Source organism: Aquarana catesbeiana, linkage group LG08 (assembly GCF_042186555.1).
Source record: "Aquarana catesbeiana isolate 2022-GZ linkage group LG08, ASM4218655v1, whole genome shotgun sequence".
Lineage (NCBI taxonomy): Eukaryota > Metazoa > Chordata > Amphibia > Anura > Ranidae > Aquarana > Aquarana catesbeiana.
Window position 1 is genome coordinate 204,353,004 of NC_133331.1, and position 25,008 is coordinate 204,378,011.

General features: G+C 41.9%; 1 protein-coding gene across 1 annotated transcript in view; it reads left to right on the forward strand.

Moving 5' to 3' along the window:
• Positions 1 to 6,889: 6,889 nt before the first annotated feature.
• Positions 6,890 to 25,008, forward strand: part of TMEM254 (transmembrane protein 254) — a 28,573-nt gene continuing 10,454 nt past the window's right edge. The window contains exons 1-3 of the mRNA XM_073596837.1: positions 6,890 to 7,077; positions 9,735 to 9,838; positions 23,661 to 23,720. Coding sequence (XP_073452938.1) covers positions 6,985 to 7,077; positions 9,735 to 9,838; positions 23,661 to 23,720 — 257 coding nt within the window. The 5' untranslated portion in view covers positions 6,890 to 6,984. The remainder of the gene's footprint in view (positions 7,078 to 9,734; positions 9,839 to 23,660; positions 23,721 to 25,008) is intronic.

The following is a 25,008-nucleotide window of genomic DNA, read 5'->3' on the forward strand; positions in this document are numbered from 1 at the left end:
AGCCAAGCTGGAACAGAGGCAAATCTAACTTCACCTAACAAGTAACCCACTAGATTTACCTATCAGCAGTAGATTAAAAAATCTACCAGCGCTACAGGTGCTTGGAGGGGATAATGCAATTTCTCCTTACATGTCCTTATGAAAAAATCCTCAGTTACCTCAGTTCTACGCTTATCCAGATCCCATCATTTGGATTAAATTTGGGTTGAAAACCGTAAGATCTGTGGTGCAGAGTGAGACATTGCTTGCATTTGAAGCCCTAAAAGTTCATTTCAGATTACTTAACACTCAACTCTTTCGCTAACTGCAGTTCAGACATGCTTTTCAGACTCAGTTTGGCTCCTCAGTTTTCGTAGTGCATGTGGGGGACTTAGAGACCTTACTAAGGGATGACCCCCTTAAAAATGAACTATCATCCATATATAGGCAACTGTTTGTGGATACTGCCAGGCTTCTTCTACCCTGTCATAATGCTTAGTTGGCTAATTTCCCTAGCATGGATGAGGATGACTGGGACAATATCTGGGACTCCTCATTCACTGGACTCGTGTCTGCGAGAGGCCATCTTATCCAACATAAATTCTTGCACAGAATTTATTTAACTCCTGCTAGATTGGCTAAAATATTTTCTTCTCAGTTACGTAGTTGTTGGCTCTGGGAGCCTTTCACTTCCACCAGTTCAGGAACTATACCTGTGCTCCGTCTTTTGCAGTTTTGCAAATTGATTTGACCCACCTCTGCCGCTTTGGCAAGCCCTGCAGTTACGCCATTTCCTCATGTACCGATATTCCCGCAGGGGCTGCTGAGTGTTGTGTTTCGTCCGTCACCCTGCCCAGCCAGGCAAATAGTTCTAATTCACCTTCAGGCAGAAAAACAGTTCTTGAACTTTGTTTTTGTATTTTTATTGAGGGGATTTAACTTGTATAGGGATGAAATATTCATGAGATGCCCAACTGATTGCAGAAAGATATGTGGGACAACTATATACACCCTTGGTATATACAACTTCTTTACTTACAATTCCAGCACGTCATTAGCTTCTACAAAACTCACTCTCCAGGCCCATCTAGCACTGATATGCAGGCCTGATACTGACTCAGTCAGGTCTAAAGTGAATGCCGTTTGCAGGCAGGGACCACGGGTCCCTATGGTGTAGCAAAAATATATAGGTAGTCCTAGTACTAGCTGTCCACGTGGCTACTGAGCCCAGTACTGCATCTTGAAGGCCCTGCCAGCCCTCCTGGCTGCAGCTGCCTCTCTCTCCATTGCCCATGCCATCACAGTCCACTCCACTGGCACTGTACCCATCCCAGATTGCTTTCTCTCAGACCTCCTGACTGTATGACACTCACCAGCCCTCCTGGCTGCGACTTGTAGTCCCTCCCGGAGACTTGCCCAGCAGTGCTCTCCCACTGTCCTTTCCTTGCTCCCGTGCCTCCTGTCCAGGACACCTCCACGTGTTCTCAGAGGGTTCCTTCCGCACCCGAGCCCTTGCCCAAGGTCACCCCCCCTAGACTGGGGAGCTCCCTCCAAGGCCACGACAGCCTAGCACTCCATCTCCAGCTTCCACCTCAAACTAATTTTCCCCAGCTGGACTGACCCTGGGTATTTAAGGAGGCCTGCCCTCTGCCAATCCAAGTTGGGGATTGGTCATTGCTCCTCAGAATTCCCAAGGCAGCTCCACCTTTCCTCTCCTCCTTCGCTGTCAGAAGATACAAGAATATTCTGGAAAGAAGTGGGAGGTTTTGGTGATGCTGCATGTGAGTCACCAGCTCTGCCTGAGTAACTTAACCCTGACCCAGAAGAAAGCACACACGCTTGGCTGCCAGCCAAGTCTGACAATTTACCTACACTACCAAAAAAAATGCTATCTCTCTAGCACACTAACTAGAGGGTGCTACACTCAGTTCTATGCATGGTAAGTATTACCTGCCGCCTCCGCTGAGTGCATTCGAGCACCTATGCTTGGAGACTGAACCCTTACCACATGGTCTCTCCTCCTCACACAGACTTTTGTCTCAACCACCGGAAGAGTTCACCCAGGAATTAATTACCACAGGGGAAAATGAAATGACAATAAAATCAAGTTTATGCACAAACAGAAAGACAGAATGCTCCAGATGACACATAGGGTCTCTATATCAAGCGCCCTCTGGAAAACAGGATACAAAATTCTCTCCCGATGGTATAGGGTCCCTGTGATTGTTGTTTCCGCAGTGTCCTTCCATGTGCTGGCGGTGCCAGGGGGAAGAGGGCTCCATGCTCCATATTTTAAGGACTCGCCTGAATTACACCTTTTTAGAACTAAGTCAAAGAAATCATCTTCAGGTGAACGGATGTCTGGATGCCAAATGATCATTGAAATAGTTGAAATGTAAACTACTCTGTGTACCCATTCCAACACCTACAAATAATTGTGAGTCATGCACAATTTTTTTTTTGTGGCCTACTGAGGCACATTCGTGTGGACATAACAAGTTCTTATCATATCCTCATCAGAGAGGGGTGGGAGGATTTAGAGACGAATCACATATAGAGGGATGCCACCTCATGCTTTGTTTACCATTTTTTCTCTATACCTGGGTCGATGGAAGTACCAAGTTATAATTAGTTGTTCTCTTATGCCTCGCTCCTTTTTTCGATCCTACAACTATATTTGTATCACACTTATTGTATGATTGTAAATATTTTCAAAATAAAGAATTTAGAAAAGCATAAGAGGATAGTGTAAAACTGGGAATGTACAGCACAGTGTACTAAATAGGACTGTAGCAAAGTCCCAGGTCCCCAGAGGCCTAATGGTGACCTCCAGAGTCAGGGACAGCTGACATCCTTCTGTGTAGAGTGGGTTAAAAGGCATGGTGGGTGTAATGCAGGACACTTTTTGAATGCAAAGAGATTTATTGTCCCTTGAACAGAACTGTGGGAGAGAGAGCTAGGGCCAGGATACCCTTAGGTAGATGCAATGATAATTAGCAGACTCAGAGACTTCTATAGGCAGACAGCTATACAGGTGAAGGCCTCCAGCCAGACACCGTTTTTGTATAAAAAGGAGGGGACTTGAGGCCAAAGAGAGGCCAAGGGACTTTAACGGTGCTTGATAAACAAATTAGGAATTTGTAGAGTAAAAAATATATATTTTATTCATAAATCCTTTAAAAAATAGACATGAGACAAAACATAGATAAATCTTTACAAAACAATTTTGATAAAAGTGTGATACAGAGCTTGATACCACTTTCTCAACATGTTTCGCTTTCTTAAGCTTCTTCAGGATAATATAATGGGGCATCTGATCAACTATAAAATGAAAAATAAACCATAAATATTCATGTCCAAAGATATATATAACAACCAAGTTGCATTAAATTAATATAGTAATATACATCATATAAAAAAAGGCATTTTTTGGAGTATGAATTATTACATGGTGTAGATATGTAAAATGGCGACGGCGTCAGTGACGTAGGAGCATTCACTGATCTGTGGCCATTTTGGAAAGTCTGGTGCCCGGAATAGGCACAGGAAAAACATTCTCAGAGATGCAAAAGGGGCATACCTTACCAGGAAGTCTGGACTGAAGGGCATAATCTATTGGTGCACCATCTCGATTTCTAAATATATATCCACAAATTTTAGGATATAGGTAAGATGGATAATTTGTGTTTTTTTTTCCAATTATGCCGATATATTATATACTGATATATACTAATATCTACATATCTACACCATGTAATAATTCATACTCCAAAAAATGCCTTTTTTTTTATATGATGTATATTACAATATTAATTTAATGCAACTTGGTTGTTATATATATCTTTAGACATGAATATTTATGGTTTATTTTTCATTTTATAGTTGATCAGATGCCACATTATATCTCTTGAGGAAGCTTAATAAAGCCAAACATGTTGAGAAAGTGGTATCAAGCTCTGTATCACACTTTTATCAAAATTGTTTTGTAAAGATTTATCTATGTTTTGTCTCATGTCTATTTTTTAAAGGATTTATGAATAAAATATTTTTTTTTTTTACTCTACAAATTCCTAATTTGTTTATCAAGCACCGTTAAAGTCCCTTGGCCTCTCTTTGGCCTCAAGTCCCCTCATTTTTTTCAATTAAGTTATTGGGATGTGGTGCTTTGGTTTGACTCCTCCCCTCTATCTCTATAATACTGTTTTTGTACAAGTAGGACCGCTGTCTCCTATGGCAACAATCTTGTAGCAGTTACTAACAGTAGTTGTACTCAACTATTGGCAACACAAACAGTTCTCCTTACGCCACAGTCACTCATGATCTTTACTCAATGAACTCCCAGTCTTTCACTAGACCTCGGATCCAATAGCCACTGAATCCTTTGAGCTATTCCACTTTAGTACTCAGTATCTTTTTCAAGCATCACCCCCGCTTCCCTGCTGGGTCCCTGGCTTGGCACTCACAGATACACTTCAAGCATCACCCCTGCGGACACGCTAGGTCCCTGGCTTGGTACTCACTGATGCTCCGCAAGCATCACCTCTGCTGTCCTGCTGGGTCCTTGACTTGGCACTTGCTGAAGTTTTCCCACTTCTTCACTGTCCTCAGCTTACTCACAGTGGTCTCTGGCAACAAGGTGGATGGTCCCTTAGTGGTGACATCTTCCCCTCTACCTCTGACCACAGCTGGTTCCCCGGCTGCAAGAACCACTACTTCTGGTTGGACTACAAGCCAGCAGTCCCAAACCTACGTTGCTCTCCTGCTTCTGGATAGGCCTCAGACAGCCTAGCAGCCAGATGTCTCTGGGATAGGCCTCAGGTTTCTGGCCTAGCAGCCTGGGGCAGCATAACACACGTCCACCCAGACAGCCATCCAGGGGGCACAGAACCCCTATAACCTGACTCCACCCAAAAAAATAGGCGCTCCCAGCAGGCCAAGGGACCAAAGAAATTCCCTGCCCATTGGCTGAGACATCTATTCATTCATATACTGTCCTTGCTATGCCCTTCTCTTATCCAATGTCACCAGCTATAATGCCACCTAGTGACAGAAGAGAGAAGTGCAGCAATTACAGAATTAGGGGGAAATCAACTGATCTCCTAGCAATTGGCCAAGGCAACTATTGCCTGGCAACTAAATTTAATAGCAGCCCTGCCTAAACACCAGGGTGCTAGAGGACAGTGTGAAGCCACACCTGCAAATAAAAGGGTTAATACCAAATAATTTGACCAGACATGCTGTTGATATATCTAGAGAAGCTATGCTGGCTAAATATCTTCAACCCTTTTTGGGAGAGTTGGAAGCCTGGTCCCGCTCAACACAAAAATACCCCTTTTTGGAAGGGGCGGTGGGGAGGTACCGCGTGGTGGGGCAGCAGTAAACACACAGAGTCCAGTTGCAGTAAACGGAACTTGTATTAAAGTGAGATTTCAACTTTCACAAACAACCCAGCAGGAAGGCACAAGACCGGGGAACTCACAGAAGAAACAGCAATGTAGCACAGAGCAAGTCTCAGATGTGCTAACAGCATCTGTCTTGGATGGCGGAATGTGGCCTGGCTGGTCTGTACCCAAATGAGAGGATTCCAGCTAGGATGTCCCTATTCTTTACCTACTCGCCCGGAACCTTTCCCTACCGCTATTCACTGTCCCTGTCAGGTGGGTAACTTGTCCATATACTACCAACAGAAAAGTGTGCCAATTCCAGGAGCCAGGGTCTTAAAAAGACTCTGACTGTCTCTCTAGTATGTCTCCACCCCTCCCACCCCGTGGACTCCTATCTCTCCTTATTCTTCTTTCTCTGTTTATTCCCCCCTTTCTTTATCCTACACACCTATTTCACCCTCCTTCTGGTCCTCTCCCCTCTCATACCTTCCTCTTATTTTCTCTTTTCTAAGTCTCTCTAGCCCACAGGATAGGTCCTGCTGGGCTCGGACACATGATGAGAAACAACTCACGAATATATATTGCCTTTCTTTATTTCCATAGTGATAAGTTATGTTTTACTTTTATCTTTTTGTTTTTTTCTTACCACAAATGTTATATAAAGTTCTGCAACTATATCTGCAAAATAGTGGAAACTAGCGTTTTGCTATACTATTAATATTTGTTGATCTTATAAGATTCCCATTGTAATTTTATGATCTTGTGCAAATCCTAGTGTCTCAGACTATTATTTTTGAAATGTTATAGTCTACGCAAACATGTACACATGATGTGTCCTTCATTGTCTATATGTATTATTATGTTGATTTATATGTCCAATAAAAACCTTTGTACAAAAAGAAAAGGACTCTGACTGACCCAAGATGGCTGGCAGGGTCACAGCTAGCTGCCCCAGTGACCCAGGAAACCATAGAGGAGAATGTTCCTCCTGACTTCCTCTCTCTCTGCAATGCTGCTACGATTGAGCGCCACCTGCAGTGGTGAAAGTAGTATGCACCTGCCTACACTCTTGACAGATGCTCTTCTCAGCATTGCAACTCAGTAAAGAGCAACATGAAAATTGTAGTGAACATGGTGAACAGGAAAAAGGAGTTCAAACAACATAATCAGAGTACTTTGCAGGTAGCTGCCAGTGGATGGACTGAAAAGGGTGATAAACAACAGTGTCTGTTGTTAAATGCCTTTACACCTTGCATATATTTACTTTTATTTATTAAAGTAAATCAAAAATGACTTTAGAAGCACTTAATATGTTACAAAACATTGGGTAATGTACTGTGATGGTGTGCCCTAAGGTGAACTTTTACTGAAAATATTCACTAATATTGTGTATAAAAATGTCTGCGGCAGCCAGAGGGTTAAACACAATAATGAGGATAATTGGTCCTCCCCCTCCCTGGGGTCATCGTACAATAGAGATACATGAATACAGGAGCAGGCAAGGGGGCGTGGCCGCACAGCGATTGGCTCAGTGTCGGCGATGTGTTTCCTTATTGGCTGTCACATAGGAAGCTGTGTGTAGGATCCCGGGTATATCGGAACTGTGCAAGGTCCTGGCATCATGGCATCGGCTGGCAGTGCTGCCTCTGCCCACTTCCAGAGAGCCAGCCTGTTGTGGATGGCGGTCATCACCCTGTCTATGGGGTTCTTCGCAGTAAGAGGGGGGAGGGGTGGTGAGCGATCATTCTATGGTCAGCACATTGGAGGCTGTGTGTACTGGGGGGGGAATCACGTGATGACATTCCACCATAGGACTACTATAGGATTACCAAGCTGTCATCACAGATCAGGACATACTTGAGTTATCTCTATAGGGGTGATCAGCAGACACCATCATTCTATCCAAGGTGGGAGCTGGGTGTCCCCACACACACTTTTCTCATCAGAGTGTCACCCCCACAGTCATTGGCAGGCCTGCATTTCCTGTAATGTGTCTATAGGTGACAGGCAGCGAATACACACACAGATATACACACACACACTCTTTATTTTCCAGCATACATCTCATCCCAGGTGATTTACTGATCATTACTGTAGTCTAAAGGCCCATACACACGATCCGAAAATCAGAAGAAAAATACAGCTTTCCAAGCAATCGTACGATAATCGGAGTGTTAGTACACAGCTTTCAGAAGATTGTCCAATCAGGTTGCATAGTGTATGCTCAGCTTGAAGCCTCATACACACAATCTGAAAATTGTCTGTTTTTTTTTTTTTTTTTTGTTGTTGCATGCAGTCTCATATTGAACACCAAGAGTTTACGAAAATTCTCATAGAATAAAAAATCGGAAGTGACGTCATGTATTTGTATTTTCGAACGACAACTGTACTGATTAAATGGTGGTATCGTATGGGAAAAATGTTCATGCTTGTCCGATCAGATAATATTGAATGAACTGTCATGATTGGCTCTCGAAGGCTGTGTACTAACGATCCAATTATCGTACAATCATTTTGAAAGTGGTATCCCATCCCCCCCCCCCCCCCCCGATTTTCGGATCATGTGTACGGGCCTTTAGCAGCACCTCCGGGTCACAGCAGGAGTCCAGTGCGTCTCCATTCACAGTTTCAGGTACGTTTTCAGCCTGAATTTTTGGCTGGATTCAGGCCTGAAACGGTCCAAAAGAAGCACAGGACTCCTGCAATTCACACCCGAGTCACTGCGGAAAAGTGTGAACCGCCTCCATAGAGAGCCAGTCACAATCTTGCTATGAAAATTGGATGCGGGTTTCCCCTTGTGTGGCATATTGAACAAATGGGTTTTCGACTATAGATTGATTTATTCCAGTCATAAAAAAAATCGATCACTTATTGATGTGAGTATGGAACATTAGCTCTACCAATAGCTTTATGTTGTAAAGGCCTGTGTTATTGGATAGAAGTTGATCAGATTATGTAGGTTCTTCCTTGTTTTGGTGAAGTTAATTGAGGGGTACAGGGATTGTGCAATCGAATTGTAGTGTATATGGCCACCCCTAAGGCCCTGTTCATATCTGGCAATTTGGGATCGCAAGCAAAATTGCTGCGATTCTGCCCGCAATTCCAAATCACAGTGTGATTGTGGCAAACGCACCTTGCGTGCCATTCATTTTTATTGGCATCTCAAACATGGTGTGGTTTTGCCGCGGCAAACCACATCATGCGAAGTTTGTCGCCCAAAAGAAGCGCCTGCTTTTTTTTGGGTGACAAGTTTTGCGCAATGCAGTTTGCCGAGTGACAATCACTGTAAAAACCTCACCACGTTTTAAGGTGCCATTAAAAGTGACTGACACCCAAACACGGGTGATGCATTTTGCCACGACTGCATTGCGATTTTTGAATCGCGGACAGAATTGTGACATTTCTGTCTGCGATTCCCAAATGGTCAGGTGTGAACGGGGGCCCAAATGTGACTACACGTGTTTCGATACGATCATTCCATCAAGCAGTGTGACCACAATGATTGAATGGAATAAACACTGCAAACCACAGAATCATAAACGTCATTCTATCAATTTTATGAGCTCTTTTCAATTTCCACACACAATTTGATCGACTAGCGGATGGAAATGACACTTTGACGTTTATTTACTAAAGCTGGAGTGTGCAAAATCAGACCCGCTTCTGCATAGTAACCAATCGGCTTCTAACCTCAGCATGTTCCATTAAGCTTTGGCAATAAAACCTGGAAGCTGATTGGTTTCTTTGCAGAAGTGAGCCTGATTTTGCACTCTCTAGCTTTAGTAAATAAACCCCTTAGTGCTCTTAACTGAGACAAGTACACACTATAAAGGGAATGCTTTGTTCATATTTCATGTCTGAGGTTTACAACCACTTAAAGTGTTACTAAACCCACAACAGTAAAATCAGTCTGCGTATGCAGTAAAGCACGCTTGTTATACTCACTGTGGAACCTAAGGGGTTAATCCTTCACATTGTGTAAAAAGGCTGTTTGATCCTGTCTTCTCTGATCCTCCTAAGACAGAAGTCGCTCTTCACATGCTCAGTTTGGTGTGTATTGCTAGAGATTTTTTTTTTTCTTTGGAGGGTGCATGTGATCAGCACAGGGCCAATCAGCACTGTCCAGACAGAGGGTAAGGGGTCCTGCAGCCTCATAGGACAGTCAAGGGCAAATGAAAACTTCTACAAGCTTTAACCAGACACTGATAGACGTCACAAGACTGCTATATACTGCTGGGTTTAGTAATACTTTAAGGCTTTTCGATAAATAATTCTGTTAACTGAAAATGACATTACTTACTCCCTTGTAATGTGCCTGCCTATTTAACATGCACAAATAAGATCTGAGAGATTCCTTTGTTTCTTTTTCAGTGGACGGTATTCTGGCCAACAAAGGTTCCATATGAGCATCTTGGACCTCTCGGATCATTCGTTCAATATCTGGTGAAGAATCACTATAGCACCTTGTTTAACGGGTAACCTTTCACAGTCATCTATTCAATACCATTTATTTCTCGCCAGAGGTATCGCTAACAAGATTTAACTGGGATGGTAACTTTTCATGAAGGTCAGAGTATTTTTAGGCTTTAGGTAGAAGTCCTGGCAGTTTTTTCACCTGTAGGAATTCCTATGTTCAAAAAGTCAGCAGGGGAATTTATGGAGGGTGTTTTAGACACCCTTTAGGCTAGGTTTCCACTAGTGCGACTTTGCATGCGATTTGGGACTGAAAAGTCGCATGACAAGTCGTACCCCGTGATTTCCAATGAGTACCGTTCATATCTGTGCGACTTCAAAGTAGTCCCTGCACTACTTTTGGTCCCACTTTGATGCGACTTGAGGTCCATAGACCTCAAGATTTCACAGGCATTGCTTCAAGTCGCGGCAAAAAATCACACGACTTTGGGGACGCAATAGTGGAAATATAGCCTTAGAATGCCATTGGGGAGTATAGGTGTTTGAGTCCAATCCATGTACCTGTACATGAATCGGTGGTTGGAGCGGACATACTGGACATTACTTCCTTAGTGCACCCCTAGTTTTGGACTATAGGTGGGCAGAGCCTGATGGGAAGTGAAAGACTAGTTCCCCATTAGGCCTGCTTTACTTTTGATTGACAGCTCACAGAAGTAGGCAGATCCATAGACTATTTGGTCAAATAACGGCTTTCTAATCTGCTGTGCAGTGTCAATCAAAAGTAAAGTGGACCTGAAAGGGAACTAGTCCATCAGTTCCCCTTCGGTTACATATAGGACAGCTTCCCGGCACGGCCTGCTCAGAGTACTGGCCTAGCTCCATGCACCAGCTCAGCGTTGGACTTAATCACTGCCATTTTTCTTTATCCTGAGAACTAGCAGTAATACTTTAAGAATCTGTAGCTACCTTAGTTGAGGGGACCAAAGTAGTGCAGGGACTACTTTGAAGTCGCACAGATATGAACGGTACTCATTGGAAATCATGGGGTACGAATTGTCATGCGACTTTTCAGTCCCAAATCGCATGCAAAGTCGCACTAGTGGAAACCTAGCCTGAAGGGTGTCTAAAACACCCTCCATAAATTCCCCTGCTGACTTTTTGTAGTAAGTGACCATAGCGAGTGGAGCTAGTAAGAACTACCTGAATTTCCTGCATGTGTCTGGATGTTGCCAGCACTGGTGCAAATGCTTGCCTGAATTAGGTGCAAGTAGTTCTGAAAGCAGATCCTCTCCCTAAAGGGAAGTTCCACTTTATGCCCTCCTCCCCTCTATTTTTGGCACTTTTTTTTTGGGAGGGAAGACGGGGTGCGGGTACTTGATTTTGACAGGTACTCGCCCCCCACTTCTGGTGGGATCACCACGGTGACCCACCAGAAGTCTTTTTACAGTATTTGTAGCTGCTGACTTTTTAAAATTTTCTTCAAAAAGGTTGAAGAACCAGTTTAAGGCTTCATGTACACATAGCCTACTTTGACCACTGGCCACGGGAAAAAGTAAAACACGGCAAAATCACGCTTTTTGCGTTCAGTGGTCAAAACGTTCCTATCCTGAATGCTATTCTTCCACATTCAGGAGAGGGAGGTTGAGCCTCCAATAACCGCAGCAGCTCTTTAACTCTTTTTAAAGCCTATATGTACATTGACACACAGGCTTTTATGGGGTTGCGTTTAGGAGCTTTGGCAAAAAAAAAAAAACGCCAAAACCTCCAAAACGCAAGTTTAGGAGTTATTGTGTACATGAATCCTAAGTAAACTAACACTAGAAAATTGTCATTAGGACTTTATTGAATTCTCCAAAACGTTCCTCATTTTATCAGTTTACTAAATCTTATTTCCAATATAGGTATCTAGTCCTATGGGCTGTACAGGTGGCATGGCAATAAGATGCTGCCACTTAGGGCCTGTTCACAAAGTTCCATTTTGTTGCAGCAAAGAGCATGCATTTTGCTGCATGAAAATGCATTTTAAGTAAAAAATTCTATTCTTTCCTGTGGGACTGGTTCACATCCATGTGCTGCAGTTGGATGTGAAAGGCAAAGGGAAACTGTATGGGCCCTTCACACCAATGTGTGTGCATTACCATGCATGCCGTCAGAACTGTGTGAAGGCAACCTTACCACATCACCAGACCTCAGACTATGTACTGGACGACTCTCTGGTGGCATCAGTGTATCTCTACGTTTTCTTCTGCCCGTTGAGGTTAAAAGATGGTATCATCTGGCTAAATGACATTACTAGCTTGTGTCTCTGCAGCACTCCTTCCTGGTATCTTCTGCCTGAAGCAACCAGGAGGATTGGTGATTTTTAGAAGAGTTTATAGTACTTTTTACTATTTATTTTTATGTGTAAAGGACTGTTTGCAGATCTCCAGCAGTTCAGAAGAGTTGCATAAACTTTTACTGACATAGCATCAAATGGAACAGATCTGTATCCATATGCTCTCATTAGACTTCCTAGCAAATGAAAGATCTGCCCAGCTGTTTGTTAATTAATTATTTTTTTTTTTTTTGTTATTCAAAGTTTTTAATTGGAGTGGTGTTGTGTGGTTTGTTGTTTGTTTTTTTTTTTTTTTTTTTTATTGAAGACAGTTTTGTGCAGGATCTTTCTTCTTTCTTCTTCTTTCTTCTTCTTTCTTCTTCTTTCTTCTTCTTTCTTCTTCTTTCTTCTTCTTTCTTCTTCTTTCTTCTTCTTTCTTCTTCTTTCTTCTTCCTTTCTTCTTCCTTTCTTCTTCCTTTCTTCTTTCTTCTTTCTTCTTTCTTCAAGGTTGCAGGCATATCTGAGGGACGTAATGACCTATGTCAACATAAATGGAACCTCAGTAAAAAGATGTAGAGACCAGGCCATCTGAGTGCATAATATATGAAAGCAGTTGTTTCGTTTGGGGAGAACAAAAAAAAGTCAGCTGACTTTTAATAAAAGGACACTTACCTGTCCAGGGATCCAGTGCCCCCACCCCGGCTAGTTCTTCATTAGCCTTTGAGCTCCCAGGTCCGGCATCCCAACTGTGGGCAGATGGCTATTCTGCTTTCGGCTTCACAGTTGGCTACCCACTGTGCATGCGTGTGCTTTGTGAATGGCCAGCAGTCTTCTGGGACCTGTGTCCTAAAGACTGCAAGGGGGGAGGTTGTATTGACTGGAGTGGCAAAATAGTAACAGTGGGTACCAGGTGAGCCAGAATTTGTTATTCTGATCATGGAGCGACTTGGTTAAATCCCCCATCTTGCAGCTAATGTTCAGTTCTCTACACTATTCTTGTACAGTGGGCATAGGTGTGACTGGGCACACCCTAATCACTACATACAAGGCTGATTTTCCTCTCCTGCCTGGGCTTCCCCCGTGTTGCTCCTCCCCGCCCGCAGTGCTGCTGGCTTCCTTACACTCCCCCCATCATTCCAGCTGCTGCGAGGGATTTTTCAGGATGGAGAGTGGGGAAAGGGGCTGGTAAATGTTTTTTTTCCAGCACTTTCCTTTTCTAAATGAACTCGGTGAACACACTTGCTGTGTTTATTCATAACAGAAACATCATAAACTGTGTTTACTATGAATCAGTTTGTGAATGAACAGGAAGCCGCTTAGCACAGAGCACTTCCCATTCATTCACTGTCCCAAGCAGATGAGGCTGCAGAGAAAGGCGTGTGTGTTTGAGTTTTGGAGTGCACACCCTAATGCATACCTATGACAGTGGGGGTGTATGATGTATGATTGTTTCCAGAATTTTGGAGTTCTTATTCTAGCAGTATTTATCAGATAATTGAGTATGGACTTTTTATATTTTCATTTAGGTCCATATTGCACAAATGCAGAAGGAAGTAGATGGGGTTGTTCATAAGGTTGTGTATCTGTTAGTTGGATAATGATAGTGTTTGCCAAGATGGTCCAAAATAGGGGAGTACCTGCAGATATAGAGCATCTCCAGCACAGTGGGAGGTTCCTGGGAAAATTTTGTGGAGTTTTGCTGGAGTATAGTAGCAACAGGATAAAAATATTACAGCCAGATTCTTGGAGTCTAGTGTACGGTAGATCAAGGCTTTATGTAAAATCATATTTCAACACTGTTACATGGTACAGAAACGTACATGTCATTTAGAACAGTGATTCTAATCCTTCCTCTCTAAGCATTAAATTCTTATCATCTGACTCTCTCTATAACTTAAAGCACACTTGGAATCAAATCGAAATAAAGGCTAGGTATCAGCAAAAGCTATGGACACGTGCAGCTATGCTGCGTAGGCAGAAACTGACCTCAGCAATGCCTTGGGCATCCTTCGCTTCACCCACTCCTAGTATTAGGAATGCCCATCACCCCCTCTCACAATACCATACCTGGTACCTGAGCTACCCATCAGCAGGCCCAACCATTGTTTTGTATTTAGTAGGAGGCTTGCCAATGCAAATGGCAATGTGGAGTAACTTTCTGTTTGCATACCAATTTTGGGAGGCTGTGGGTGACTCAGAGGTAAGACTTTCTGCAGCAACATGTCCTGACAGTGTGTGCTGCCAATAGTTCTCTGTTGTTTTAATTATCCAGAGGTTTACGTTATTATGACCCTGCCTTAAAAATTAAAATGGAACTACAAATCATCTGAGCACCACAAACCAAAAACACAATTTAATTCATTTTTGATATTCATGTACATCCATGTCACAATGCTATATTTTGTTGAGCAACCACTTTGACCCCCCCCCCCCCCCCCAGCATTTCTAGCCGCAGTCATCTTGAGTAAGGGCAGATGATTTATGTAGCATTCACTTCCTAGAATCCATCTGCCCTGATTGCAGGCATTGAGGCAGGAGGGTGTGCTTAGCCGGGAAACTGAGAAAACCCCTTCTTTTCTCCAGAAGACTTCTGGGATGTATCACATCATTTGCCAAAAAAAAAAAAAAATTAAAGCAAATACATTACATTTTCCTATCTCTTTACTAATACAAGCAGCATAAGGGTTCAAAGTAGTTCATGTTGATTGAGAGAGTGAAGTTCCACTTTGATCTGGGAGATTTATCTGCAACAGGGCAATGTTCATTGGCATGGGCAGCAGGAAAAGTGTGTGTGTGTGTGTGTGTGTGTGTGTGTGTGTGTGTGTATCATTATGATTTATTTTTTGCTAAATAAGTTTTGCAATGGTACTTTTTCTTTTCGTACTATTATACTTTAGAGAGACTCTGTTGCCAGACCCTTCATTTCATTATTAAAAATATTACCATTAGACTATATTTGCACGTAATGTATTTTCTGTTTACGATTCACTAGTAAGAGCTTCTTAGGCCGGCCATACACAGTTCGAACTGTTAATGGGCAGGCCGAATGTACCAAGTTGATTGATGGATCAACTTGGTACAACCAGCCTGCCGGATTCTCTTGCGAATTATCGATAGTGGCTGCTATAGCCGCTACTGAGAATTAGTTTTCTTCCAGCGAGGACGGCTCCCCCCCCCCCCCCCCCCTGCTAGGAGCAGGCAATTTCTAGGCAGGAGGGATTCCTCGGTCTGTGTCGATAGGGGAATCGTACAAATTTATTTCCTGCAACCCGTGACTAAAAAATGGTTGACAATTGCTGCTCTAGACGCACACTGTGTGCAGCCCAATGATTGTCGGCACTATGCTTATGTTTGAAAAGGTATTTGGTGCACACATAGTGGATTTAGATCCTTTGTGGCCATTGAAGAAAATGCATTTAAATAAACGTTTGTGTGCCCAGAGTTCAGCTTTAAATTCCACACACCTTTGAGTGGGTAGTTGGAGAGGCTTGATATGGAGCTGGTTTTTAAATACAGTGAAGTATGGTCAAACCGTGTATTCAATGACTGCTATCTCTGTATGAGTACTGCACAGTATATGGGGTTGGGAGAGAGGTATTAAGATGGTATATGCCTGGGTCACAACTCCATTGATATGGGTGGGGTAGCTATGCGACTGCTAAGGGAAAGGTGTTGCCTGCTTTATTTGCGTTAGCAGTTATAATTTTTTTTACTGAAATGCTTGTTTTAAATTGCATACATTTTAAAGTACAAACAGCATATTATAATTTGGTGTGCTCAGATGTAAAAGATCCCTCCCTTTGCCAGCTTAGCTTTTGTGGCAAAGGTAATGTAGAGAATTCATACAAATAGAAGTGCTCTTTACCCTCTTCTAGCAAAATCAGATAGGAAGGCAGAGCTAAGAGTTCAATGAGTGTTTTGTACAAAGTGCTCCTCACCTTTGGACACAAAAGACTGAACTCCAAAATGGGTTCATTTTCAGCATTTCAGGAAGAAAGGAAATTGTAAACAAGACTGATTTAATGGATCTTATATACGTTATTAGAGGTTTCCTCCCATATCTAAAAACCTAAAGAAGAAGCTCTTCTGTCCCTACTTCTCCTGTGGGTCAGAGGAGTGCACTTATTTCTGCAATGCTGTGACCCGTATTCACAGAAAAAAGAAATAACCACGCTAAATATTGATGAAACGCGTGAAGTAATCTTAATAGACTTCCATTAGAAAATGCATATGTGTGTGAAAAGCATTAAAAAATGAATGAAAAGATGCATAAGTCCATACATATATCTATGAAACAAAAGTTACTGTCCATATGTAATGGATGGAAATCATAAGTGAAGTGATTATCCAAAATCAGTCCAAAGGAGACCCTTGAGTAAACACAACCAAACTCAGTGGTAAGGATGGAAAAGACACTGCATACAGTGATCTGCCACCACACAAATATTGCGCTTACCACAAGGCAAGCAAAAAACAGCCTGTATCTCGTCCTGGTATGGAAAATCCAGATGGTGTGTTTAAACTGCATGCAGCATGGCTGGAAGGATATATTAAGGACTCCAGACTTCCATCTCACAGGCATGTAAATAAAAAGAAACTGGCCATAGTGTAATACTGGCAAAATGATTTCAATGAAAGAAGGTAGAAAACTTACATAAGTACATAAAAAAAAAAAACAGCAAAAGAGAAACCTTTGAGTGAACACATCCAAACTCAGCGATGAAAATGAGAGAGACACCACACTCAGTGATCCACCACCATACAAATATTGCGCTTACCACAAGGCAAGCAAAAACAGCCTGTATTCCGTCCTGATATGAGAAATCCAGCTGGCGTACTTAGACTGCTTACAACATGGCTCGAAGGATATGGCAAGGACCCCAAATAGACATCTCACAGGCATGTAGATAAAAAGAAACTGGCCATAGTGTAATACTGGCAAAATGGTTTAATGAAATAAGATAGAAAACTCACATGAGTAGATTAAAATACAGCAAACAGCCGGCCGGCATAGCGAGCACCCGTCCACACTAAGATGGCGATGACGTCAGAGCGTCAACCTCCCGACGTACGTTTCACCACAAATGGCGTCGTCCGTATTCAGCGCCTTATATCCCAGAGGTGGTCCAAACTCTGTCGGGATCCTGACTACTGTCGGGATCCACCCAGGTGCCTGACCAGCAGCTGGCTCTTGGCTTGTCACTGGGAGACTGAGCCAGTCGCTTATGTCCCCTCTACAGCTCGGTGCTCCAGTGCATTCTTTTTCAACCAGGGTGCCTTCAGGTTTCTTCAGGGGTGCCTTGGCAAAATGCCTAAAAAGTTATCAAAAATTGTATACAAGCCCAGCAAGTGGATCAAGCCTGCCTTTTAGTTACACAAAGCCACAGGTTTTCATTCTGCACCATTACGACTTTCTAGACAGTGGCATTCTAACAAGTAAGAAAAACAAGACCTAAGGCCTGAGTGGGACTTTAAATGAGGCAATCCTAACATTTACCTCCATCCCCAATGCGTTTGAACAAAAAAAGGAAAAATAATTGGTGGGACTTTATATGAAGCACATAACTAAGTCAGACGAGCCAATCCATGTAAAACATATTAATTTATTGCAAAAGGTATACATACACATAAAGGATAATAAAAGATATACAATCATATAATATAATATTGAATCTCATTGAATAAATAACATTCCTAGATAATTCATGATAAAACAAATGTCTCAACATAATGTGCATAGTAATATAGTATTAGGTCTCAATATAAAAAACCCGAACAATACATAATATAAGGCGCTTGTCTCGACATCTTAATATATGATAATAGACTTATGGTATGTAAACTGCAATTGTAATAGTAGCATGTAGGTATAGTAGCAAAGAAGAATTGGTTCGTACTAATAGACTTCAATATAGTAGAAATGGGGCCTAAAAACTGTGACGTAGCATCGTAAAAAAGCTCTACGCGTTTCGTGGCTACATTGCCACTCGTCAGGAGCAGATGCATGATTTTAGAGGTATCTATAATAAAAAATGCCAAAGGAAAAATATAAGAGATAATAATAAAAAATAAGGCAAAAAAGAAAGAAAGAGGGGGAACAAAAATGTCCCAAACACTCTCACCTATCTTTAACATATGGGTACGACTGGTGATGATATTAATGGTAGATGGCACTGCAAGAGATGCTGTTCCCGGGAGCTGAGACGGTACCACTGGAAACACGGCTTTGAAACTAACCACCAAAATAGAAAAGATACCAGATTTCAATCGGGGTATAAATGGTTGATAGTGTGACCGGTTCACAATGTGAGTGCTTGCCAAAGCTTATCTGTAAAAATAGATTATTAGGGTAAGGTGAACTGAGACCACAGCTAATGTATTGAATAGAATGCGACCTAGTGTGTGTATGTAAGGGAAAAAGTCCATAGGTGTGGAAAAGAGAAAGAATAAATGGAGAAAAAAGAGAGATTTCAAGTGACCAAGGATATGTCGTGAGGATGAAATTGTGTATAAAGTAGAATAGTTAGTGAAAAAGAGAATACCTATTTACCTTGGAAGGTTTTGGGAAACCAACATAGAAAATCCAGAGGTGCAAAAATGTGTTACCTGATGGTGCAGACTGAAGTGTAACAGAGGGCGTGTAAGGTACTAAATATCAGCCGCAGACCAATGAGAACCGGCAACGTCACGCAGCGTGAAGAGGGAGAGGTAGCGCCAACATCCGAGCTTATGAACCGGCCCGTCACGCAGCGTGAAGAGGGAGAGGTAGCGCCAACATCCGAGCTTATGAACCGGCCCGGCGTTTGGCGCCCAAATTCCCTCGTGGAGCATGCAGATGGAGACGCATGTCAGCGGCGCAGCGTCACGAATGACGTCACCCGCTGAACATGTGGGCGTGGCGTCGACTCGCAGCGAGCGCATCACCCCGCCCCCTAATAGGGGGTGGAGAGGGAGCCCCGGTGCGAGTCGCAGCTCCCGGGAACAACAATGCAAAGCCCAACCCCATCTAACAGAGCTGTTCCCAATGAGAGAAAAAGCTTCATATAAAGTCCCACCAATTATTTTTCCTTTTTTTGTTCAAACGCATTGGGGATGGAGGTAAATGTTAGGATTGCCTCATTTAAAGTCCCACTCAGGCCTTAGGTCTTGTTTTTCTTAAGTTCCGGGGATGGAAGCACATAACTAAACCATTAACTATCTTTCTTATTATTTGTGACTTGTACATGCCAAGACGTTTCTTTTTCTCTCATTGGGAACAGCTCTGTTAGATGGGGTTGGGCTTTGCATTGTTGTTCCCGGGAGCTGCGACTCGCACCGGGGCTCCCTCTCCACCCCCTATTAGGGGGCGGGGTGATGCGCTCGCTGCGAGTCGACGCCACGCCCACATGTTCAGCGCTACCTCTCCCTCTTCAGGCTGCGTGACGTTGCCGGTTCTCATTGGTCTGCGGCTGATATTTAGTACCTTACACGCCCTCTGTTACACTTCAGTCTGCACCATCAGGTAACACATTTTTGCACCTCTGGATTTTCTATGTTGGTTTCCCAAAACCTTCCAAGGTAAATAGGTATTCTCTTTTTCACTAACTATTCTACTTTATACACAATTTCATCCTCACGACATATCCTTGGTCACTTGAAATCTCTCTTTTTTCTCCATTTATTCTTTCTCTTTTCCACACCTATGGACTTTTTCCCTTACATACACACACTAGGTCGCATTCTATTCAATACATTAGCTGTGGTCTCAGTTCACCTTACCCTAATAATCTATTTTTACAGATAAGCTTTGGCAAGCACTCACATTGTGAACCGGTCACACTATCAACCATCTATACCCCGATTGAAATCTGGTATCTTTTCTATTTTGGTGGTTAGTTTCAAAGCCGTGTTTCCAGTGGTACCGTCTCAGCTCCCGGGAACAGCATCTCTTGCAGTGCCATCTACCATTAATATCATCACCAGTCGTACCCATATGTTAAAGATAGGTGAGAGTGTTTGGGACATTTTTGTTCCCCCTCTTTCTTTCTTTTTTGCCTTATTTTTTATTATCTCTTATATTTTTCCTTTGGCATTTTTTATTATAGATACCTCTAAAATCATGCATCTGCTCCTGACGAGTGGCAATGTAGCCACGAAACGCGTAGAGCTTTTTTACGATGCTACGTCACAGTTTTTAGGCCCCATTTCTACTATATTGAAGTCTATTAGTACGAACCAATTCTTCTTTGCTACTATACCTACATGCTACTATTACAATTGCAGTTTACATACCATAAGTCTATTATCATATATTAAGATGTCGAGACAAGCGCCTTATATTATGTATTGTTCGGGTTTTTTATATTGAGACCTAATACTATATTACTATGCACATTATGTTGAGACATTTGTTTTATCATGAATTATCTAGGAATGTTATTTATTCAATGAGATTCAATATTATATTATATGATTGTATATCTTTTATTATCCTTTATGTGTATGTATACCTTTTGCAATAAATTAATATGTTTTACATGGATTGGCTCGTCTGACTTAGTTATGTGCTTCATATAAAGTCCCACCAATTATTTTTCCTTTTTTTGTTCAGTGGCATTCTAACAACCAATGACGTCATCAGTTGATAAGAATGTCTGTTTCCTCCTTAGCATCCTTGTTTGACCCTCCTGCCCCTCTGTCCCTCAGCACTGGGGTCACATTGGCTAAATGATGGCGAGAAATTGAGGGAGAAGAGAAACATTGGAATACTAGTCTGTACCAGTGTGCAAAAATGTATTTGCTTTGGAAGAATAAACCGCCTCTAATGTTGGGTCTCCTACGTGTGTTGATGTTGCTGCATTATGTAAAACTATTAGAATAGTTTTTTACATTTTAGAATGAGTGCCTCGAGACTGTCCATATTTTTAAAGGGTGCCTTGATTGAAAAAAGATTGAGAAACACTGATCCAGTGACAGTCACCGCTCTCTATTCACTGGAGCCCGAGAACTGAGCAATCAGCAGTAATGTGATTACCCACTCTTGGAGCCGGTGTGTGTGTATGTATGTGTATATATATATATATATATATATATATATATATATATATATATATATATATATATATATATATATATATATATATATATATATATATATATATATATATATATATATATATATATATATAATAATATTTCTTTTATTTTTTTTGCCATAATTCTCTTTTAAGGGGGCCATAGACTGATCAAATTTTGTCCGATTTCCTGATGAACCAGCCAAAACTCGCTCAGTAGGAGGCTCTGTTGGCAGCACTGGTGATTTTAGAATCAAAAGAGCCTGATAGATATGTTGGCCATACAATGGCTGCCTCTATTGTTTGGGTATTTTGACAGCTGCTGTAGTTGGCTGACCTATTAAAGTAGCCCAGCACAGTGCTTTGTCCATCCATACTATGTAGTGAGGATGGAGGAACCTGTTAGATTAAATCTCATAGTGTATGGCCAGATTAGTTTTCAGTGGAACCTTTTCAAGAATATCACAATTTTGACTTCATCAGATGCAGTTTTCCAGTATCTAGAGCATTGCCAGATAAATAGGAGTCTTTTGGCCTGTCTACACCGGCCTTCCACCACCTCCAGCGTTGTGCTACTAAACTCAGGGAGGGTACATATTTTTTTGTCTTATTTCATGTTGAGGTTTCTAAAAGGAGATTGAAGGAATTCTCACCAGCACTGCACCTTATAATGCAGCTTTAAATGAAATTTTAAGCCAGCCTTTTTCCACCCCTCCTCCCACTACTTTAAATCCTAATCTGCTAAAAAATTTATTCTTTTTACCCAGTGCCTGCACTGCGCTTCGTTCATCCACTGGTCTCAGCTATACCCACAGCAGGGGAGTCATGTAAGCATTGTTACCATGCAGGCAGTGTTTTCAGACAGCAACACTGATGTACTGGGTGGGCAGAAGCAGCTTATCAGTGCACATTTTTTTTACATGGGGGTCATAAATGGCATAAAAACTTTGGAAACGCTTTATTATTTTTGGAGAACCTGTTTTGTTAAAGTGGTTGTAAAGGCTAGAAATGTTTACCTTTTTAATGCATTGCCTGCGTTAAAATGATTGTAAATGCTTTTTTTTTTCCCCCCTAAATACCAAACCGGTTTAATGCTTCTGTGCACAGAGTGGTGCCAGACCTCCTCTTCTCAGGTTCTCTGCTAGCACTCCTGGCTCTTCCTCTATGGCAATTGCCCCATAGAAAGCCACTTTCTATGGGGCAATTGTGGGGGCTTGCCTCCGAGCCTCAATCTCTGTGTCTATAGACACAGACAGCAAGACTTGTCACTGGCTTTCAGTGACCAATGGCTCCCATTGCCTCAGCAAAGCCAGTGATACCAGGAAGTCAGGGGATAGAAAAGTTGCAGACGTGCACAGCGCTGGATGGAATGAGGGGGTAAGGTGGGATACCGATGCCTAAACATTTTTTTTTTTTTTTTTTTTTTTACCTTAACCTCTTCCCGCCTGCGCTATAACCGAAAAACGGCTACAGCGCGGGCTTACATTGCCAGGAGGGCGTCCGTGAACGTCCTCCCGTGATCGTGCTGTGCTCTGTGATCACTGTGTCCTTAGGACACAGCTGATCACAGATCGGGGTAACGGGACAATCAGTGGCCCTTTACCACTTGATCAGCTGTGTCCAGAGACAGCTGATCACGATGTAAAGCCAGTTATCTGCATTCCTTTCCGAGAGGAGAAGCTGATTAATGGGCTTGTGTGAAAGGGACATGGGCACTGATTATCAGTGCAGTCCCAACAGTGTCCACCAGTGCTGACAATCCGTGTCACCTATCATTGCCACCTATCGGTGCAGCTTCATCAGTGCACATCAGTGGAGGAGAAAAATGACATGTTTTTTTTCGGTCTTTTTTTCAGTACCAGTATCGCCCCCTTGCTTTATACATTAAACAGGAGTCCTCACTCTCTTCCTGAGTTCACAGGACAGAGAGGCATCAGCGGGAGCCATTGCTGTCAATCAAATCCTATTAGCAGAGAGCAGGGGGCAGGCCTAGCCGTGATGTGTGTCCCAATGGACACTCACAGCCTGGTTCAGGAGCGAGTCAGCACATGTGCCCCATAGGAAGCTACTCCCTATGGTGATGTGCAGAGAAAAAGAGGAGCTAAGAGCACCAACAGGGCACCTCAGAAGAGGAGGATCAGGGCCACTCTGCGCAGTACCATTGCACAGAGCAAGTAAGTATACCATTGTTTATTTTTATTTTAGGAAATAAAAAATGTTTAACTTTACAACTGCTTTAAAAGGTCAGCAAAAAAAAACTGGTAAGTGTAAAACTTGAGAGAAATCATAAATGCTTTGCCAGAAACCTTTGAGTCCATCTGTATTATCAAATGTATCCACGTGTTAATCTGATATCACCAAAAAGAGCCAGTGAACTTTAGGCAGCCAGTCATTCAGCTTTGCTTGAACTGTATCACCCCTCCCCCTTCCTTCTGTTGCTTATGCTAGATGTGTTAGATTCACATGCTGCTTGCAATAAGTAAATCCATTCTATTTTATCAATTTTTATCTTGCCAGGTTCTGGGTGGCGTGGTTAATACATGTCGCTGAAGCTGCTTATAGTTTACGGCTCTGCAGGTTAGTATATAATACTTATTTTACAATGGTTTACACTTCTCAGCTTACCTTTGTATCTTTCTGGTGAATGTGGTTTTAAATTTCAGTGACTGATTCACTTACAGTTAATGTTTGGTGAATGTCACATTTCATGCTTTATAATTATGCCACTAAAACTATTAACTTTTTTTTTTTTTTTCTGTGGTTAAATTATCTATTGCAGCCAGAACTAAAATATATAGTTTTATTTTTCGTTGAGGGACAGAGAGATGACATGAAAGCTTAGTGACACCCCCACGGTGCCCCCAGCACGATAAAACGACTATCTCAGTACCCAAGAATTAAAAAAAACCATAATAAAAATGATTAATTTTATTTATACAAAAATATTGAAAAAGAGACACATATATATATATATATATATATATATATATATATATATATATATATATATATATATATATATATATATATATATATATATATATATATATATATATATATATATATATATATATATATGACCTCTTCAAAGCATATATTCCAAACTGGTAATATAAAGTGCCTCGGGTAAACCTAAGGGCATACAATATAATTTCTCTTTGATGTACACTGGATCCTCTACATGTTTCGTGGCAACAACCGCGTCTTCAGGAGGAATTGTATAGAGATTATATATAACAGAACTAGTAGTACCTTCAGGTGCCGCTTTTATCCTCACTGCCATCGAATGCTGGTTTCTCTTGGGTAAGCAATTTAATGATATTCTCCCTCCCTTATTCCCCTTTTTTATATGAGTTTTGAACTAGTGTGATGTTCCATTGTTCTGTTATAGATGATCTCTATATAAATCCTCCTGAAGAAGCCGTTGTTGCTGCAAAACATGTAGAGGATCCAGTGTATTATATTGCATTCCCTTAGGTCTACCTGAGGACATTATGTTACTAGCTTGGAACAATATATGCTTTGAAGATGTCACCGTGTGTTTGTGTGTGTGTGTGTGTGTGTGTATGTGTATATAAATATATATAATATAGTGTGTGTATGTAAATATACAGTGAAACCTCGGATTGCGAGTAACGTGGTTAACAAGCGTTTCGCAATACGAGCACTGTATTTGTAAAAATCGGTTTGCAAGTGTTGTCTCGCAAAACGAGCAGGATTCAAGCCACAGCGGTGTGCAGTACCGCGTTTGGCCTGAGGTGGGGGGCAGTGTGTGTGTGTGTGTGTGTGTGTGTGTGTGTGTGTGTGTGTGTGTAATAAATAAATATATATATATATATATATATATATATATATATATATATAT